Here is a 21,303-nt window from a genome sequence, read left to right as displayed (position 1 = left end):
CACTCGCGCTCCGCTCCTCTTCCACCGCGCCCCGGCGTGGCTCCTCCGGTCTCCGCTCCTCCCCGCGCCTCCGCCCCCCGCCCCCGCCCCCCGCAGCACGCCGACCCGCGCCGCCCAGTCGCCCTGGAGACGCGCCCACGCGCGGCCCGCCGTCGCGCCGCCGTGACGTCACCCCGCGCCGCCGCCGTCGGGCCTGGGGGCCGGGGGGCCGGGGGGCCGGGGGGCGGGGCCGCGGGGCGGGCGGGCTGGCTGGCCGGCGGGCTGGGGGCGGGGCCGGGGTCCAACTCCGGGCCTCCGCGGCCATCGCTGCCTGCGCGGCCCTTTGCCCTCGCCCGCTGCCCGCCCTGCCGGGCCGAGTGGGGCCGGGTGGCGTCCGCAGCGTCGCCGCGAGGGACACCGAGGCTTCAGGGGCCGGGCCTCCGGCGCAGCGCCATGTCAGGTACCGCGACGGCTCTGTGAGGCCGAGGCCGCGGCCGTGGCGCTGGGCGGCGGCGGGGCCGGGCCGAGGCCGCTCATGGTGCCGCCACGACGCCATCGCGGGGCAGGAGGGCCAGGTAGGCGGGCGCGGGGACGGCCCCGGAATCCCCCGGAGCCGCAGCCGGGGTCTCCCCGGGGCGTGAGGGGCAGGCTGACGGGGGCGTGGGAGCCGCTCGGGCGCCGCCTGCGCGCTAAGTGCCGCTCGGGCGGGGGAGACCCGGGGCGGCCGCCCCCGGGCAGCTGTTGCCTCGCTCGCGGGAGGCGCCTCGGATCTGAGGGAGCCGGACGCGGTGACAGGCCGCGGGGGGGGGGGGGGGGGCGCCGGTGTCCCCGGCACGTGGGGCGGCCGCCAGCGCCCCGACACCAGGTAACCCGGCTCCCGCCCGAGGGATCGGCCCCGGAGACACGCTAGCGAGGCGGCGCGAGTGCAGACGCCGCGGCTGAGGAGGGCTCCTCGGTCGGGAGAGGCCGATAGGGCCGCGGTGCTGGGGAGGCGCGGCGGAGCTCCCTGCCGGCGGCGAGCCTCCCTCCAATGTCGCCGTTCGTTGAAGATTTTTGTCGTGTTTTGTTTTGTTTTGTTTTGGCACCATGAACTTTTCTGAGTATGACTTGAAATACACGGTGAATATCGAGGCTGGAGAAGGAGGGTCAGCCCTACGCAACCTCTCTTGGTATCTTTCTTTGATCTGTTCACTTTGAATTTCAAGAGTTTAAAAAAAATATGCGATGGACCTTATTTTGAGGGGTTGATGTTTTTCATCAGCATCACTTCGTGGCTGTTCGTAGGTGCGCTGGGTTCTTCACCCCCTTTTGGACGGCGATCTGCCAAGGTTTCAGGCGCTGCCCTTGAAGATCTCAGAGAGGCCTTTAAAGTAAGGTGAGCGCCGCTTTTAATTTATTGTGGGGCTTTTCAAGCACAAACGTCGAATCTTTCTCGAAGAAATGTGTGGGAAATATCAGAAAGGGAGACAGAAAACGAAGACTCCTAACTCTGGGAAACGAACTAGGGGTGGTGGAAGGGGAGGAGGGCGGGGGGTGGGGGTGAATGGGTGACGGGCACGGAGGGGGGCCCTTGACGGGATGAGCCCTGGGTGTTATTCTGTATGTTGGCAAATTGAACACCAATAAAAAATTAATTTATTAAAAAAAAAAACAACAAATCTTTCTCGAGTAATTTTCTCGTTTTCTACGGTCATTTTTCCAAAAACCTTCTCTAATGTCTGTATTTTCTGAAAAACAGACTGCAAATGGTGTGTGTATTTATCATGAACCGGATGAACTCCCAGAGCAGTGGTTTCACTCAGCGCAGGCGGATGGCTCTTGGGATCGTCATTCTCCTACTTGTTGATGTGATATGGGTCGCATCCTCAGAACTTACTTCGGTAGGTAATTCTTGTCGAGGAACGATGTTGCGTTATAGTGACGTTGGTGTTAATCTATGGCATCGCGCTAGTCATTTCTTTTGCAGTATTCTTAATGTTGAATTGTTTATATTTTCTTTGATGAGTGAATTCATGTCAATTCACGTTGAGACAAAAAATACTTTTTGTATTTTTGTACAAATACAAAAAGTTATTCTTTGTTTTGCGTTTTGTATTTATGACTTTCTTCAATCCTTTAGGGAGAGTTGCTTTAAAAATGAGACTATATTGCCTATTTTCTTAATATTTAACTGTGCATTTGTTGTTTTCTTTGTTTATAAATATACTTTCTAGAGGAACAAGTGTCTAGGATACAAAGCCATTTGCCACCATTTAGTGGAAAGTAAGAATGCTTTTGAACAGATGCGTGAAAGTGATCAGAGCTTTCGTGTACAACTCACTGTTGTGCATGTGCATGGGTGCATGCACATTTATACATCTGCTGATTCAAACATTGTGAGATATGTGGTATATGGTGATGGCATTTAGTTAGATTTTATTTTACCTTTCTCAGTATCTTCTTGATAGTAATGTGTTATTTTGAGTGCACAAAATAGTTTTTGTTTCTAATTATATATGTAGTTACTTTATTCTGTTTGGCTAACAATCTATATAAAAAGATGGGCAATTTTCAGAAATTACTGCTTTTCAACTTACATGTTGTAGTCTTAAGGCCAATACAGAAGGAAACTAGCATTTATAAAATGAACTTAAATGTCAAAAGGAGCAGTTTGCTACTGCTGGTCATCTCACATCATAGTTAAGTAAATAGTTGACACTGACGTTCTAGCCAATGAATAAATAAATTTTTAGCTGTTTTGGAAGTAGGCTCTGGAATACAACAGCCCGTTTATTATTTTTCACTCTTCCGTAACTTTTTTTTTTTTTTTTTTGGATGAACATTCTGTAGTTCACAAAGAAATCTCTTTAATGTTGACAGGGAAATAAGCTTGTCTGTGAAACTTTATTTTTGTTTTAAATAAATGGTTTGGTTTTTATTTATCAGTTTATAAAACTTAGGATAGAAGAGGTCCTGATCAAATTATAATTTAGCAATCCATATCTGTTAGTAAGAGGATAATTTTGTTATCTAGAGCATATGTAATATGTCTAATTCTTCAGCCAAATATGAGCATTAAACTTTTAAGATATAGTGTATATTTCAACAAGAAAATCAGTCTTTTATTGAAATTTTCTGACATATACAAAGTAGAAACATTGGTATTATGGATCTTCATATGCCTAACAACTATTAAATTTCCAATATTCTCTTATCAACCCCTCCCCAGATATGTTTTCCTGGAGTATTAATTTTTTTATTTTTTAAAAGATTTTATTTATTTAGAGGGTCCCTTGGTGGCTCAGCAGTTGGGCCTTTGCCTTTCGCTCAGGGCGTGAACCCAGGGTCCCGGGATCAAGTTCGGCATCGGGCTCCCTGCATGGAGCCTGCTTCTCCCTCTGCCTGTCTCTCTCTCTCTCTCTCTCTCTCTCTCTCTGTCTCTCTCTCTCTCTCTCTCTCTCACATGATTAGACAGAGAGGCAGAGGCAAATGCCCAACCACTGAGCCACCCAGGCATCCCTTTCTGGAGTATTTTAAAGCATATTCTAGCCACTTGTCATTTCACCTGTAAATTCTTTCATACTCCTGTCAAACTGAAAAGGTCCTAATTTTTAAAAATCTAATCATGCCATTAACATATCTAATAAAAGTAATTATTTCTTAAAATTATCTGATACCTGGTCCATCTTCAAATTGCTTTTAAGTCACTTTCATTCCTTAATTGTATTCTGCCAAGCCCTACCTTTTTTTTTTTTTTTTTAATCATGCTATTGAGTTGTTGGAAAAACTGGATCATTTTTCCTGTGGGATATATCATGCTGTCTTCGTCCACTCGGGGTGCCACAAGAAGACTGTGATTAGCCTGGGTGGCTCAGACAACAAACATTTATTTCTCACAGCTCTGGGGGAGAGATTTGGTGTCTTTTGAGGACCCTATTCCTGGTTCTTAGGTAGCAGTCTTCTCACTGTGTCCTCAAAAGGCTGAAAGGTCAGGAAAGCTCTCTGTGATATCTTTATAAAGCACTAATTCCTTTCATGAGGGTTCTACACTTGACCTAATCACCTCCCAAAGGCGCCGTCTCCTAATGCCATCACATTGGGAGTTAGAATTTTAAGATACTAATTTTGGGAGGACACACATGTTCACTCCATAACACATGCACTTCAAATATGGCTGGTTGTTTTCTTGGAGTGTCATTTAACTTGCTCCTCCTTTTCTCTTATTTCTTGTAAAATGGTAGTTAGCTGTAAAGTCCTGATTTGATTCAGGTTCAGTTTTAGGAAAAAAAATACCTTGGTGGTACTGGGTACTTCATGTGACAACATACGAGGCACATAATGGCTGCAGGTCTTACTTTGGGTGATGCCAGCTTTTGCACTATAAAATTTTTCATGAACTTTTAGGTAGTAGTCAAATATCTATATGATTATTGCCCAGATGGAGTATTTCAGTAGGAATTGTGAAATGATGACTTTTTTTAAGAGTCATTCCTTGTGCATTTATTAACTGAATTCTTTAAGGAGAGGTTTTCACCACTACTGTTTAGTTATCCTGAAACATGGTTTATGTAGGAAGGGTTGCATAGATCTTGATTCTTTGTGCGTTTTAGAGTAATGCTACTTAGCAACCTCCAGTAGTAACCATAGAGTATCATCATACATCCACGGATTTTTGTGTATTCGATGTGTTTCAGTCGATTGTAGTTACTCCTTTTTAATGCTTAAACTGTACTATCTTTGACCAGTGGGAGGCTCTTCAGATTGGCCCTACTGTCCTCTCAGTATGACCTTATTAATCTTTAATATCCTATTTGCTTTCTGGTGCAAGATGGCCCAGGCTGCATGTTTTGATTTGATCGTTTCTTTAAGATTCTATGGTTCCTTTTATTACCAGATGATACAGATCACCATCTGGATTCTATAGGTGCCCATTCCCCTTGGGTTGTCATTTTTTCTGGGCCTTTCAATGTATATAGGATTAAGTTTTATATAACTTACTAAGAACATTAAATTTCATGCAGTTTTATTCATATACCATTCTGCTTTACTGCCTTTCTTTATCCTGTTCCTCTGAACTATTATTCAGCCCTATACATACAGCTCCAGAATACCTTTTCTTAGAAGACTTCCATAGTCTTTAAAATGATCTTTCTCCTTTGGTAATCCTATGGAACCTATATAACCCTGTTGTGTTACATGACATATTATACTGTGTACTTTTCATACACACACACACACACACACACACACACACACGAAAAGAAAGACTGTCTTATTTTTCCTTAGCTCAGAGCACCAATATTCTTGCATAGTAGGTTTTTAATGAATGTTAAACAAAACCTCTTTTGGAAGTTGTGTGCTGGTTTGCTTGGGAATATTATCCGTTGTATACAAGCAAATATAATGTTTAGAAATAAGTGTAAAATATTTTTGTAATCCCTTTTGATCTCCCTTCCACATGAACTTTTAGAGTTAAAAATAATGTGATAGCCTTATTTTGTTGGAGATAATTAAAGTCATTTCATAGTTTATATAAATTTTTCCTCTACAGTATGTTTTTACTCAGTACAACAAGCCATTCTTCAGCACCTTTGCAAAAACATCTATGTTTGTTCTATACCTTTTGGGCTTTATTATTTGGAAGCCATGGAGACAACAGTGTACAAGAGGATTTCGAGGAAAGCATGCTGCTTTTGTAAGTTTTGAACTTTAAATTTTTGTTGTTGAGGGAATTCATTTTTTCAAAGTTTAAAGTTATTACTTTCTTGAAGGATAGTCAGATTTTAAGTTATTTAGTTAAGTGAGTGAGGATAGCATGATATAAGAAAGCTTTTGTCCAAAGTTTTAAATTTATTCTTCTAACCAACTTGGTATCAAAATATCTTATGAGAAATCAGAGGTACATAATCACTTTCTCTCCCTTACCTCATAATATCCTGTGAGTTGTTAAAAATATTGAACTGGCCCAAATCATTAATGTGGAGATGAAGATGAAAGTGAAGAATATCTGGAGTCTTTGGTCATTTGCATACTTGATGAGTATCAATAGTTGTAAAGCTGCTTGTTAGAAATAAAGTAAATAAAGGTTTAATTTATTAAAATGAAAATAGCTTATTTCAGGCCATCTTTCAGATGTTTGGCTAACCAAATTATATTCTTTCCATGATGTAACGTAACATGCTGATTCATAGTGTTGAAAGAAATGGCAATTTATATAGTGATAGTATTTTCTACAAGTAGAAACTAAATTTTTGAGAATGAAGAATATAAAACTGCCTCTAACTTTTCTTTTTCCACTTTCTTTACTTATTTATTTTTAAAGATTTTATTTATGTATTCATGAGAGGCCAACAGAGAGGCAGAGACATAGGCAGAGGGAGAAGTCGGCTCCTTGCAGGGAGCCCGATGTAGGACTCGATCCCCGGACCCGGGATCACGTTCTCAGCTGAAGGCACACGCTCAACCACTGAGCCACACAGACGTCCCATCCTTTTCTCTTCTTTGAAAATTGTGATAGACTATACATAACATCAGATTTACCATTTCATCCTTTTTTTCTTCACCTCCTTTTTTTATTGTAGTAAAGTATATATGACAAAATTTAGAATTTTTACCATTTTTAAATGTGTAGTGGCATATAGTGAACATTTTAAATGTTCAGTGGCATTAACTACATTCACTTTGGTATGCAGCCATCACCACTGTCCATCTCTAGCACTTTTTCATTATCCCAAACAGAAACTCTGTACCCATTAAATAATAACTAATTCCCATTCCCCATTCCTCCCAAATACTTTTTCTCTGTTAATTTTTTCTTTTATGTATACATTTTTTTGTACGTCAAACTAGTATTATTTCTCATCTTTTCTAATGAACACTTTCTATTTTTTATTTTGTAAAAATAATACATTATAGAAATCCATATATATTATAGTATTACAGGTAGGGGCATATGTATATACTATGTGCATATTATTGACCATTTAGAAAATACAGAGGAACAGAAAGAAGAAAATAGTAAATTCCATCTTTCAAGGAATAACGCCAGAGTATTTTGACATGTATCCTGCCTTTGTTTTCTGTGTGTGTGTTTTTATTTTATTTTTTACAAAAGTGAAACTATACTATTATTTTCTGTTTTACAATTGGCTTTCTGTTCTTAGTGGTAGGTGATGAACAACTTTCTGTGTAATTTAGTATTCCTAGAACATTTTTTAATGTTAAGTTTTTTTAAATTGTAGTAGTGATGCCTGTTCATTGTTGAAGACAAATTATGGTAACATGAGAAATACGACTGGTCTGTCCATATATATATATAGATTTGATACTTTCTATAGCTATGTGTTTATGTGCATATATTTAAAATTGTAGTAGAAGTAAGTTTAGTCTATATCATTGTCTAACCTGATTTTACTTTTCACTTAATATATCATGAATACTTCTCTAGGCTAATACATAAACATTTGTTACTGTCTTTTCTAATTAATTTTCTGATTTATTTCCCTGATATATTGTTTTCACCTTTTATTTTGATACAAGTAAATAGAAATATCTTTATCTTTATACACACCTATAGTTATTTACTTGGGATAAATCTCCAAACCATAATTGTTGGGTAAAACAATAGTGCCATTTTTCAGGTTTTTGCCTCCTCCTGTTAAATTATCGTCTAAAGTTCACATCTGTGTTAGCAGCGCTTAAGATTGAATCCTTACCACAACCCCCACATTTACCACTTTGATAGGCAAACAATAATATATTTTGTTTAATCTACATGCTTTTGGTATTTCTTTATATATTTGTTGCACAATAGAATTCTTTTTAGAGTTGTCTATAGTTTGTTAGGTTTTGTATATTGACTCTTACTGACTTACAGGAATTTTTTTAAGAGCCTGGATTTTGGTATTTGAATCTTGTTCTGTCATTTGCTGATTGTGTGACCTTGAACAACTTATTTAACCTCTTCACACTTTAAGCAAGGATAATGATAGGGTAACTTGGTGAATAAAAATATGCTTGTACAGCACTAGCCTAGGGTTCTCCAAGTATAATCCAGTCCATTGATCCATTTAGGGGGCTCTTGATGTCATTACTCTTATCACGATACACTAAGATGTTATTTGTCTTTTTCACTAACCCACATCCTTTTTCTTTTCATCTGAAATGTTATAATAGTATTTTGAAAAGGTTGTAAGTTTTATATTTAGACAGACTTGGGTTTTATCCCTGGCTCTGTTACTTCGATGAAATCTCAGCCTGTTTCTTTATCAGTAAATGGAGATGATAATACCTGCCTTGCATGGTTGAACACTTGGCATTAGCTGCTATTACGATTAATAGTAATTATACTCCTATAGGTCTATTCTGGATTTTTGGTTCTGTTCCTTTGAGCTGTGACTGACAGCAGTCTTGCTTTGTAACATGAATTTAATTGAATTTTATGTCCTATTATCTGTAGTTTGCAGATGCTGAAGGATACTTTGCTGCTTGCACAACAGATACGACTATGAATAGTTCTTTGGTAAGTGCTTTTTTTCTCATCAGGAGTGGAACGGGTGGAGTTGAGCCATGACAGGAAGGACTGAAATAGCTTTATAACACCACTATATTAGGATGTAGATAAATCCTAATATTGAGTGCCCTCTCTAAGAATTGTAATTTGGTACTTTCTTTCCTGGGACCTAGAAGTAAGCAGTTCAACTTTCTGGGGAGAGAGGGGTAGAGGACATTGGTTAAGGAGTGAAAATCCTAAGGTGTAGTCCTTTGTTGTTTGTTTCTCACCAATTTCATCACTTTGTTTCATTATTATTACTTAGAAGCAAATATACTTGCTTGACACTAAGAATATAAAAGCAGATTGTTCATTCCACAGGTTTTTACACAAATTTTTAACAGCACTTTTTAAAAATTTATTTATTTATTTATTTTAGAGAAAGAGAGTATGAGCAGGAGGAGCAGAGGGAGAGGGAAGGAGAATTCCTGCTGAGCAGAGAGCCCGATGAGGGCTCCATCTTATGTGCGAGATGACCTGAGCCTAAACCAAGAGTCAGATGCTCAACTGACTGCACCATTCAGGCATCCCTAAGAGCTCTTAATATGTGTTAAGCACTTGTTCTGGGCTCTGGAAATATATAGCTTATGTTCTAGTATGTGAGAGATGTGTGGGGCAGAAGAGACAGATAATAAGTGAGCAAGTAAGGTAATTAACATATTCACTTATTTTCAGCATTTATAATCTATTTGGAGAGAAAGTATGTAGAAAAAAAATTTTTTTTGAAGACCAAAACTAAAGCACCTCTTTAAAATGTATTGTTCCAAATGTGGCATTCTGAGAAAAATTTTAAAGTTACTCAAAAGTCTAACACCAGTTTATAAAGCATTAGCTTGGTGGCCTTATTGCCAATACAGTTTTTGACTTGTTGGTATGTATAGCTTTTAGAACAATAGTTGGATGTGAGGTAGGTTACCAGATGCTGTAAGGAGTTTATGAAGCTTAGGGAGGATGTCATTCTGTTTCTCTGGGATCTTAAGAAAGAGCAAAATTCATATCAGTTGCTTCTGTCAGTATAGAAGGCAGAGTTGAGGTGACAGGCTATTCTTCTAATACTCTTCTGCTAACTTGCTATTACCAGTAAGATGGATATGTCAAATTGTTCTAGGCCAAATGCTTTAATGAGAAGTTCAGTGTAATGAAGAGACTGTGTCTGTTTTCAGATCCTATTGCCTCTTCATTTACTGAATAGTTTTCATTGGCAGAGTTCTATGCCAGAAGCTAAAAGAAAATTAAATAAAAAACACTTTTTGTTAATTTAAGAAACAGCCTAGTTGGAGAATTGTGCCTTAAATATAGATTATTTAAAGAACTTTTATAAAAACAGTAGAGGAGGGATCCCTGGGTGGCGCAGTGGTTTGGCGCCTGCCTTTGGCCCAGGGCGTGATCCTGGAGACTCGGGATCGAGTCCCACGTCGGGCTCCCGGTACATGGAGCCTGCTTCTCCCTCTGCCTGTGTCTCTGCCTCTCTCTCTCTCTCTCTGTCTCTCATGAATAAATAAATAAATAAAATCTTTAAAAAAAAAAAAAAACAGTAGAGGAATTCAGAACCACTTAAAAACAAAAACCTTGAGAGCATGGTTAGATAAACCTGGCAATTCTGTTGTCTACTACTTGATTATATTTCTGTTCCTAGGGGAGTTTTTTAAAATACCATTTTATGAGCTTATTATGAGGACTAAAGAGAAAGACATATTTAACTGCCCCGGAGTTGGTAACTGGTACATTGTAAGAACTGATAAGTGGTGGCCCTTTTTTTTTACTTGTCTATTAATCCTGTAATGGTTTTCAGGAATCTTAATCTTTAGTTGAATCTAAAGTAGTAAGAAGAAACAATTTGACAAATACATACACATATTATCTTGATAGTCTCTTCATTGTCTGCCTTCACCTTTAAATTACACGATCATCAAGGGCAGAGACTTTGTCTTCCTTCAGTCTTATATCCCTTAGGATCTAGAACAGTTTCTGACATAGTAGAAGCTCAGCATGTATTTGTTAAAAGAACAAATGAAAAAAAAAAAAAGAATAAATGAAAAGGAATTGGAGATAATCTGTTAGCTTGAAAGAGGTCTGGTTTTTTGACATTTAAATGTTAAATATAACGTACCAATGCTGTTTGATACATTTTGGAAAAATTCTGTGTAAACATGGTGGTGGACAGCTGTGTTTTGAGTGGTGTTTGCCATCAAAATGGCATCAATTTAAATTTTAGCCAGTATATCAGCTATTATACTTGCTGTTTATATTTGTTTGTGTTTTTGTTACATTCTAGAGTGAACCTCTGTATGTTCCTGTGAAATTTCATGATATTCCAAGTGAAAAACCTGAGAACACAAACATTGATGCTGAAAAAAGTAAGCAAAACTTAGAATTTTATAACTTAGAATTTAAGCCATCCTCAAACTTAGTGATTTTATGGGTTGACTGGGATAACCTGGCATTTTTTCTTTTCTGTGTGGTATTGGCTTGGCTTGTCTTCCAGAAGTTTGACCAGAAGTTTTTATTAATTAAACCAGAAATAATTTCCAACTATCAGAAATCCCTATGGTTTCATCATAGAAATAAAATATTAACAATATTTTCTTCAACCATGCCATTTGAGGCTCCTAATAGCAAATTATGGGAGTTTTGTTGGTTCTGTGAATGGAGTAAAGAATGTCACCTTCAGTGTAAGCACAGTATTTATCCATAATATTCTCTTGCAAAGAATGGACCTCTAGGGGAATGTTAAGCATTCTTGACCAGGAACATAATTCTCGTAAATTGAGTATCTAGGAAGAAAAATCCACATAAAATTTTTACCATAAATGCTAAAACAATAATCATAGTATGATCCTGAGCTAGGCAGTTGTGTATGTACACAATGCACATTGTGTATTGAATATTGGTCTCATTTTAAAACCTTTAAAACATTTTTATGGATGAAAATGTTTTTTCCTGTTAACTCTTTGAGCAGAGCTGCCCCAGGTAATAATAAAACTCTGGTTTTTCTTTGCTGTCCAAGTCTGATCATATATGAATTAAAGAATATGCATTTATCAGTAAATTAAAACTTGTGACTTTTATTGGATGTGAGGGGAGACGTTAATGATTTTGTATTGTACTTTTCCTTTTAAGCTCCCAAAAAGTCTCGTGTAAGGTTCAGTAATATCATGGAGATTCGGCAGCTTCCATCAAGCCATGCATTGGAAGCTAAGTTGTCTCGCATGTCATATCCTACTGTGAAAGAACAAGAATCCTTACTCAAAACTGTGGGGAAACTTACTACAACTCAAGTAGCAAAAATTAGCTTTTTTTTTTGCTTTGTGGTAGGTCTTCTCTTTCTTATATGTTTAGAACTTGAATTTTAAGATGGTATATACATACCAGCAGTATGCTATTGAAGCATAGCACTCTTAGGTTGCTTAATCGTAACTTTAAAACTCAGCTATCTGGCCATAAGAGTAATTAATAGTTATTTTACACTGATATATACAAAGGCTAGAAAATATCCAGATAAGAGTTTACTGTATGCATTGATTTTGTCAAATAAGTGGTTTTGTAGTAGTATAGAAAATTCGTGTAAATGTGGTCAGATATTTTAGCAAGTACTCGAAATATTTCTACAGAATTTCTTGTATTGTTAATAGCTTTTCTATTATGTTAATGTAGAAACTAAAAATGTGCTAAAGATTTCACATAGAGTAATCATACAGCAAATATTATTTTGCAATAAACTGGGATTAGACTTGTCTGAGTTAGTGGAAACTGAAGTTTAGAATTTGTTAATGAATTTCAGGGCTCTTTCCTATATATGCCATTGAAAGCAGCCTAATCCAAGGTTGTTTATATGAGTCTTTAAGATTTAAATTTAGGGCAGCCCCGGTGGCCCAGCGGTTTAGCGGGTGCCTTTCGCCCGGGGTGTGATCCTGGGGACCTGGGATTGAGTCCCCACATTAGGCTCCCTGCACGGAGCCTGCTTCTCTCTCTCTCTCTCTCTCTCTCTCTCTCTCTCATAAATAAAATCTTAAAAAAAAAAAGATTTAAATTTATTCTGAGCTTTTTTAAACACCAGATAATGCAGTGCTAATGTCAGTATCATTAGCTTGATTATAAGATTATTTTACTACAGTTTTGCCTGATTGCATAGCCCATTTTTTTTCCATTCTCTTCCTGAATAACATCTAGTTGAGTGATACCTTGGTTAATATCAGAAAAAATTTTGGTGAGTTATGATAATTACATATATACTAAAATTAAAGGCTCATACATTTGGATTATGCTATTATTTTTGTTTGCTTGTTTTAAATGAATGTAAGGCATGACTAAGATTTATCATATGTTACCTAATTTTTAAATGAGACTTGAAGAATAATAAAAGCATCTATATAGTAAAAGTCAAAAACAAAGTAGAAAAGAAAAGAAATTAAATGGGTAGTATGTGTGTGTATTGGAAGGAAGCTGACTGGAATGGGATGACTATATCAGGAAGTCCAATTTAAAGGAAGAAAGCTACTTCAAATGAGCATGCAGTTCATCTCTAGGCAAATTGGTAAAAGGAAAGCCTCAATTATGCAGCTTATGGCCTATTAAAAGTTAATATTTTCCTTCATTGGATAAAGCAAACTTTGTTGCGACTCACTACTCTGAGAGAATATATTGTATAAATACATAGGTACTATTCCATATAATGTGCTGATTTACAAATAGATATGTGCATATTAAAAGCCCTTTAAAAATTGTGGTAAAAATATACATGCTATAAAATTTGCCATCTTAACCATTTTTTTTTTCATTTTAACTATTTTTAAGTGTACAGCTGAGTGGCATTAGGCACATTCACACTGTTGTGTGACCACCACCATCTATCAACAGAACATTTTCACCCTGCAAAACTGAAATTGTATATCCATTCAATAATTCTCCTTTCCCCTAGCCTCTGACAACCAGCATTCTACTTTCTGTATCTGTGAACTTGACTGCTCTGTACCTTGTGTGTGTGGAATTATAGACTGTTTTTCCTTTTATGACTGGCTTATCTCAGCATAAAGTCTTCAGGCTTCATCCTTATAGCATGTGTCAGAACTTTTTCTTTTCTTTCTTTCTTTATTTTTTTAGAACTTTTAAAGGATTAGTACCATTTCACTGTACAGATATATACTACAGTTTGTTTATTCATCGTTGATCTGCACTTGGGTGCTTCCACCTTCAGTAGTCTTAAAAAGAAAAAAAACCTCTAATAAGTTATAAGAGTAGAAAACTATTTTAGTCTTTAGTAAAGGCATTTCTTTAGAAAGAGTAATATAGTCCAGGTATATAGCTTTTTGGAAACCTAACTTAAGAATAAGCTCTGATGCAGTTTAGAGCAGTACTGTTCAATAGAAGTATAATATGAGCCTCAATGCAGGTGTCTTATGTATTTTTGAATTTTCTACAATTAGAAAAGAACTTCTAATTACATTTTTAAAATTTTTTTAAAAGTTGGGGAACAGGGCAGCTCTGGTGGCCAGCAGTTTGGCACCACCTTCAGCCCGGGGTGTGATCCTGGAGACCCGGGATGGAGTCCCACGTCAGGCTCCCTGCATGGAGCCTGCTTCTTCCTCTGCCTGTGTCTCTGCCTCTCTCTCTCAGTGTGTGTGTGTCTGTCATGAATGAATAAATAAAAATCTTAGAAAAAAAAAGTTGGGGGACAGGCACTAAGGAGGGCACTTGATGGGATGAGCACTGGATGTTATAGGTTGGCAAATTTAATTTAAATTAAAAAAAGTTAAACACGTTAATTTTAATACTATATTTTTATTTAACTCACTATATATGAAATATTTTGATATAAAATTTATTGTTGAGATAGTTTATATTTTTTTAGTACTGAAATATTCTAAGCATTTCATTTCCTACTTTATTTCAGTTTCCATTTCATTTCAATTTCAGTTTTTATTTCAATTTCAATTTTAGTTGCTAAACATTTTGATTTGGACTAGACACATTTCAGTTCTTTAGTAGCTACATGTAGTTAGTGGCTAATGTATTGTACAGTGCAGGAGTTCATGATTACTGCATTTGCCAGTCCTCCTTGAATATCTTTTGTCTTGTTAGGGCTTATGATGTTTTAATTTTTCTCTGTATAATAGAATTTAGGTCATACAGTGTTTATTTTTTTATCATGTATTAGCAGAGACCAGTAAGATTGTTTGGAAAATGAGCACAGTATTTATGTGTGAAAGTTGTAAGGACAGTGGGTCAAGAAAACTAATTATCACCCAATAAGTATTATTTGTTCTTGTAGATAAGTCTCCAAAAGATAATTAAGAGCAGAATCTTCTACCTTTTTTCTAGCACCACATATATGTTTGGTATTGTTCATCTTAGATTGCTACCTCATTTTCTTGTTTAGAAAGTCCAGTGAAATTACCTAGGAAGTCAGAGGTCTAGTGATGGTGTCAGAATCACTTTACCATACTTTTACCCTGGCTTTCGTCTTGAGTACAGTATAGACTAAATAGAATTGACTAAACTCAGCTATCTGCTACCTTCTAGCAGTGCTCTATGTCTTTATTCCTAGTTGAAATGTAAATGCTAATAATTATAGTACTTAACTACAAGTTCTGAGACAGATCAAGAGATGTCCCTCTCTTAAGAGAGGATTCCTCTGTGGAGTATGAATATGTTTAAATATCAGTGATGCCAAAAGCAGATAAGCAGTAAATTTACTTTGGTACTTTGGTTGACTCAGCAGTCTGCTTCTTAGCGTATATATTAGTGACACTCGAGCACATGTGCACCAGGAGGCATGCACCAGAATGTTCATAGTAGCATTGTTTGAAATAGTCAAGAAGTATCATCGACAGGAAAATGAGTGAGTTGTGGTAATATGTATTAGAATATCTAATATCAAAATAAATGAATTTTGCAACCCCTCCCACACACCTACACCAGGCCTTATAAAAAAGAAGTCATCTTTCTTATTCCTTAAATCACATTAGGCACAATATTGAGAATATAAGAATATCTTTGCCTAGATGAGCAAAAGAAAAGAAAATAATCCTTGTAACTAGAAAATTTCCTCTAATTACATCCAGTTGTGAAAACTCTTTGTATTGTGTCTCCAAACTGAGAATCGGAGAAACAATCATAAATAGCTAGCAAATTCACATTTTTCATTGGACATTTTTAAATTTCCAAAGTGCTTATGTCCTTCTATGTATCAGTCTACCTAGCTAGCTATTTTGATTCATCCCCATAGGTGTCATCTTGCTCAATAGATTTCTCATCGTGCTGTATTCATCTGTACATATTTTAATATTTGAGAATTTCCTCAAATTTAAATTTGGTTTAGATAAACTTTAATAGAATGCTAGAAATGCTTGGATACAGCAAATTTTAAGATTGATTTGATATTGTTTTATCCTCATTTTTAAAAAAACCTGAATGCTAATTTTAACCAACTATTGTTCATTTCTTAAGGGAAATTGAATAGCAAAGATCTTAGATCTAATTATAAATGCTCTCTTTTTAAGCCTGTGATTTTTCAATAGAAAGCAACTTTTCAAAAGCTCTTATGTTAAAGTATTTAGGGAGGAAAAAGAGGAGGGGCCTATAAATTAGGACAGATATAAGCATGTCATTCATTAGGTTTCCCTTTGTTTTCTTTTTTTTAGTGGTTTCTGGCAAATTTGTCATATCAAGAAGCACTTTCAGACACACAGGTTGCTATAGTTAATATTTTATCCTCAACTTCTGGTAAGAAATTTGTCTTCAAATCTGCATTATAAATTGAGAACTATTTTTGTTTATATATATGTATGTATATGTATTATGTACATATAAACATAAACACGTACGTTTTTATCTTATTACAAATTATTACATTCATTCTAGTGTACATTAGTGCATTGGAACTATATGATATTTGTAGTTTTATGCTGTGGCCTTGTGCTATTTATATTCCTTTGCTTATTTTATGGTATTTTTTATATGACAGTATCTAAAGTTTTTGTAGACTGGTTCGTTATATTGTAGTTGTCATTCCTTTCACATATTCTTTCTGAAGCTCTTTTTCTAGACCCTTTGGCTAGATGTAATTGCTTATTTCAGAACCATAATTTACCCTGTGAAAGATGTTTTATTTTAAAAATCGAATCACCTTACTAATCTGGGAGAGGAAAAGTATTTTTGAAGCTATAAAAATAACTTGAGCACACATGCTTGATTATGATGAAGTCATAATGCTACTCTGAATGCTGAATTTAACTGTCTTATTAGTTTACAGTAAATAGGGATATATTCTATCTGTATTGTTGAAATAAACATGATTTAGTTTAAAGGCTGTATTTTGACAGTATTTAAACTGATGAATCTTTTTTCTCTCTAGGACTTTTTACCTTAATTCTTGCTGCAGTGTTTCCAAGTAATAGTGGAGATAGATTTACTCTTTCTAAACTATTAGCTGTAATTTTAAGGTAAGAATATAGCATAATAGCTAGTTATTTCTGCTTAAAAATATGATGTTTAAAATTTTTCTGGTAGTGACATAGGATAATATATATTATAGTATACTAAATAGGCAGAGAAAGATGATAAAAGTAGGTTTAAATGGACATCATGCTACTCAGCCTGTGTCACATCCTTAACTAGTTTGCTCAATGGTCTTGGGGGAGAGTAACTGGAGGGAAGGACCCCCCCAAGGCAGCTTTGGCTCCCATTCATAGGAGGACAGACAGTATAATACTATATATTGTACTGATTCTTATGTTTAATATAATGTGGCAACTTAACCCTCATTACCTTCCAAGTTCCTATTTCCTTTTCCTAAAACAAATTCCCTTTTTTGTTTCAGTTTTGGGTTTTACTTCTGTTTCTGGAAGTCAAACATGCAGTCTTCTCTGATTGACTCAGCCTCAAGTGATACTTCAGTTATTTTCTGTATAAATCAGTTGGCAACTTTGCATTACCGTATTACATCAGTATTGTCAATAACTGTATTTAAGTCTTTTATTTTTATGTACTTTTGTGTGTGTTTGTCTTGTCTTTTCCATGGTTTATAAACCTTTAAAGGCCAGAGCCCTTTTTTGATAGTTATTTGTGCCACCAACATTCTAGCCTAGGGCTTTGCTTACCAGCAGTACTCAAAAAAGATGTGTTGGTTTGATAAAGCTGTTGTTTTTACTGAAAAGAAGGCAGAATCAGAGAAGGTAATAGAATGATTTAATAGAGTAATGTTTAACTGTCAGATCTGGGTTTGAATCAGGGCTTTTGTTCTTTGTTTCTGTCAGGTCCCTTAAACTCTCTGAGAGTTTCTTAATGAGAAAATGATTATAATATCTACTTTCCAGCCTCGTTTTAACATTTGGTGGAAATGTATATAAAAAATGATTATCGTGGGGACTAAGGTGTACTTGGCAAAAAGCTAAAAAGTCTTACTTCAATCGAGAGACAAAAAAAAGTGTACCCTCCATGTAAACTACCTGGAATTTAATCCTGCTTCCATATTACTAGTTTTGCTATTTGGAGCAAGTTTCTTGTCTGTGTCACAGTTTCCTCACCTGTAAGTTGGGAATACTAGTAAGATTTGTCTCAAAGGATTCTTATGAGGATTAAATGAGTTAAAACTTCTAAACCGCTTGTTAACAGTGTCTGGTGTATAGTAAGTGCTCAATATATTTAGTCATTGTGATTATTATCTAAATGGAATTAAAACTTCTAATTTCTAGTATGCTATGGGTGCTCAATAATTAACAAAAAATTATAATATTTGAGACATTTGAATACTTAACATAAGGACTAAATTTGACTGATGCTGTAATTCCATTAAGGGAAAAAAAATGTTTTTTTAAATATTCCTCTCCCATGCCACTTAGGTTTTTGGATCAGTAGATGAAAGAATTAGACTGGCTTTAAAAAAAATTAGTACTATTTTATCTGCTTTAAAAGTATGTACAATTACAAGATGCATGGAGATAGAAAGATGATATAAGCTCTGTGAGAACAGGAACCATATCTGTTTTGTTTGCTGCTGTAACATGGTACTTAGCTCAATAAATACAAATTAAAAACTTTTTTTTCAATAAATAACAGTTGAATGAATGATCTCTGATTTCTCTACACTTTTAATTCGGTCTTTTTTCACCATTAATTTAATTAATTTAATCATTTAAATATTTAAGGAGAGTTTTTTGCTATTTTAGATTTTACCAGTAGGCAAGAGTTAGTGCTGCTAGTGTGGATATACTATATGTATATCTTCAAAAAAAAGGTTTGGAAGAGGAATGACAAGTTGGTTACTTCCTTAACTGAAAGGCAGTAGGTAGCATAGGAGGTAAGAATACTTACCTAGAAGCAGACTGGCTGAGTTCCAGTCCCAGCTAAGTGATTTTGGTCAAGTTACTTTGTATGTTTGTACATTAGTATAAAATGGTAATTTTATAAAATAGTAGTTTTATACTAAACAGTACCTTTATTTTGAGGTAATTTGTACATTTTGAATTAAATGAATACAAGTATAGCACTTACACTGTCCTGTTAATATTGTTAGATATTATTAATTAAATCACTAAATTCTTTGACAAATATAGTTTTACCCTACTTTGAGAGTAGTCTACATCGCTTATAAATAATTTTTATCTTTATTATTAGCTCCTTTAAGGAATTTACTATTTGCTTATCAGTATTACTGTTATTCTCATAGCATTGGAGGTGTTGTGCTGGTAAACTTGTCAGGGTCTGAAAAATCTGCTGGAAGAGATACAATAGGTAAGTACTGTGACTCCACATTCTTTCTCTTAAGAGTATACAAGAAAATTTTGTACATGTCATTATTTGTGTCCTTGTGTGCATGTGTGTGCACACACACAGGATAGGCACTAAATGAGGCCTTTTTGAAACTTTTCCTTTGGAAATAATGTAAAAAATTTCAAAAATAGTTCACAGAATTCTCATGTAGCCTTCACTCAGATTCTCTGCTAGGTACATAACTGCAGTACAGTTATAAAAATCAGGAATTATCATTGATTATAATATATATATATATATATATATATATATATATATATATATTTTTTTTTTAGAGAAGGAGAGGGAGGGAGTCTGAGGGAGGGACAAGAGGGAGAGGGAAGGAGAGAATCTGAAGCAGGCTGCATGCCCAGTGCCAACCCTGATGTGGGCTCAGTCTTACAACTCTGACATCATGACCTGAGCCAAAATCAAGTGATCGTTTAACCAACTGAACCACCCTGTCGCCCCAACGTTGATGATAATTAAGTTATTTAGTCTGTATATCCTTTTCAAATCTCACCTTTTTTTCCTCTAATGTTCTTTTTCTACCCCAGTATCACTTGTTGCAGTTAGTTTTCACATCTCTTTAGTTTCCTTTAATCTGGAACTGTCCCTCAGTCTTCTTTTTTTTTTTTTTTTAAGATTTTTATTTATTTATTCACGATAGACATAAAGAGAGAGAGGCAGAGATACAGGCAGAGGGAGAAGCAGACTCCATGCAGGGAGCCCGACATGGGACTCGATCCTGGGACTCCAGGATCGTGCCCTGCGCCAAAGGCAGTCGCCAAACCACCCAGGGATCCCCCCTCAGTCTTCTTTTGTTTTTGTTTTTCTTTTTGGGTTTTTATACCCTTAACACTTTTAAGGGATACTGTTCCAGTTGTTTTGTGGAATGTTCCTCACTTTTGGTTTGTCTGGTACTTCCTTATGGTTAAGGAAGTAAGTATGTTGTGTACTTTTGGTAAGAATGCCATGGAAGTGTATCAGAAGCACATTAGCACATTGTATTAGCACATTGTATCAGAAGGCACATGATGTTGTTCCATTACAAGTGACTAGTTAATTTTAAGATGGTGTCTGCCAGGTTGCTCCAGTGTAAAGTTACTAATTTTTTTGTTTGTAAGTAGTAAGCATCTTGTAGGGAGATACTTTGAGACTATGCAGATACTCTGTTTCTGTTAAACTTGCACCCACAAATTTTATGATTCACTCATGCTTCTTGCCTGCAACATTTACTGCTATGGTGCATACTCAGTTTTGATCTGTTGTTTAGATTAAACCAAAACAAAAATAATCAGAACCCAGTTTAATGACTTCCCTATGGATATTTTGTTTAAATATTTAATTTTTTTTTAATTTTTATTTACTTATGATAGTCACAGAGAGAGAGAGAGAGGCAGAGACACAGGCAGAGGGAGAAGAAGGCTCCATGCACCGGGAGCCCGATGTGGGATTTGATCCCGGGTCTCCAGGATCGCACCCTAGGCCAAATGCAGGCGCCAAACCGCTGCGCCACCCAGGGATCCCTGTTTAAATATTTAAAGTTTGTTGAATGGAAAGGTGCTTTCTAAACTGCCCAGTGAGCCAGCCATGCCTTGAACTATATCACCTCTTCTCCTCTTTCTCACTCAGAACAGCTTTGTATATGTAAAACAATACATGTATTTGTTGTGTATGTGTGAGATTTTTTTTGATAGGCTTTCTTTTTGCTTTTTAAAAAATGTTTTAAAATTTAAAAATAGATTTAATAAAACACTGGACTTTTGGATAATTAAAGTATTAAGTGTGGTCACTTGGCAGACAGAACATTAATTTAACTGTTTTTAAAGGCTTACTTAAATGTTTTGAGAATGAGTTAACACATTAAGAGAATCAGTATTTATTATGCCTGTACTATAAACCCTATATTATATTAGATATTTTAGAACATTAAAAAGTATAAATAATGTGTTTGCAGTTTTCAAGGGAGTTCTTGATTTTAATTATTATACGAGATTTACAAAATGAAACCACTAGAGAATAAATAATACTGTGTTTAGGGA

At 36.4% G+C, this 21,303-nt stretch overlaps 1 protein-coding gene across 5 annotated transcripts in view; it reads left to right on the top strand.

Annotated features, from left to right (window-relative positions):
- Positions 1 to 251: 251 nt before the first annotated feature.
- SLC35F5 (solute carrier family 35 member F5) overlaps positions 252 to 21,303 on the top strand; it is a 38,574-nt gene continuing 17,522 nt past the window's right edge. Inside the window, exons 1-10 of one of the 5 annotated variants that reach the window (XM_055316236.1) lie at positions 252 to 554; positions 1,264 to 1,354; positions 1,718 to 1,859; positions 5,510 to 5,653; positions 8,417 to 8,479; positions 10,785 to 10,866; positions 11,630 to 11,820; positions 16,150 to 16,231; positions 16,863 to 16,950; positions 19,176 to 19,240. In XM_055316236.1, the coding sequence (XP_055172211.1) occupies positions 515 to 554; positions 1,264 to 1,354; positions 1,718 to 1,859; positions 5,510 to 5,653; positions 8,417 to 8,479; positions 10,785 to 10,866; positions 11,630 to 11,820; positions 16,150 to 16,231; positions 16,863 to 16,950; positions 19,176 to 19,240 (988 nt within the window). In that variant the 5' untranslated portion in view covers positions 252 to 514. Of the gene's footprint in view, positions 555 to 618; positions 1,149 to 1,240; positions 1,355 to 1,717; positions 1,860 to 5,509; positions 5,654 to 8,416; positions 8,480 to 10,784; positions 10,867 to 11,629; positions 11,821 to 16,149; positions 16,232 to 16,862; positions 16,951 to 17,327; positions 19,139 to 19,175; positions 19,241 to 21,303 lie in introns of those variants that run through there. The other 4 variants (XM_055316237.1, XM_055316239.1, XM_055316235.1 and 1 more) reach the window with 4 other exon arrangements.

The sequence above is a fragment of the Nyctereutes procyonoides genome, unplaced genomic scaffold, assembly GCF_905146905.1.
Source record: "Nyctereutes procyonoides isolate TBG_1078 unplaced genomic scaffold, NYPRO_anot_genome, whole genome shotgun sequence".
Lineage (NCBI taxonomy): Eukaryota > Metazoa > Chordata > Mammalia > Carnivora > Canidae > Nyctereutes > Nyctereutes procyonoides.
Note: the sequence above shows the minus strand (reverse complement) of the source record. Positions and strands in the feature narration are given on the sequence as shown.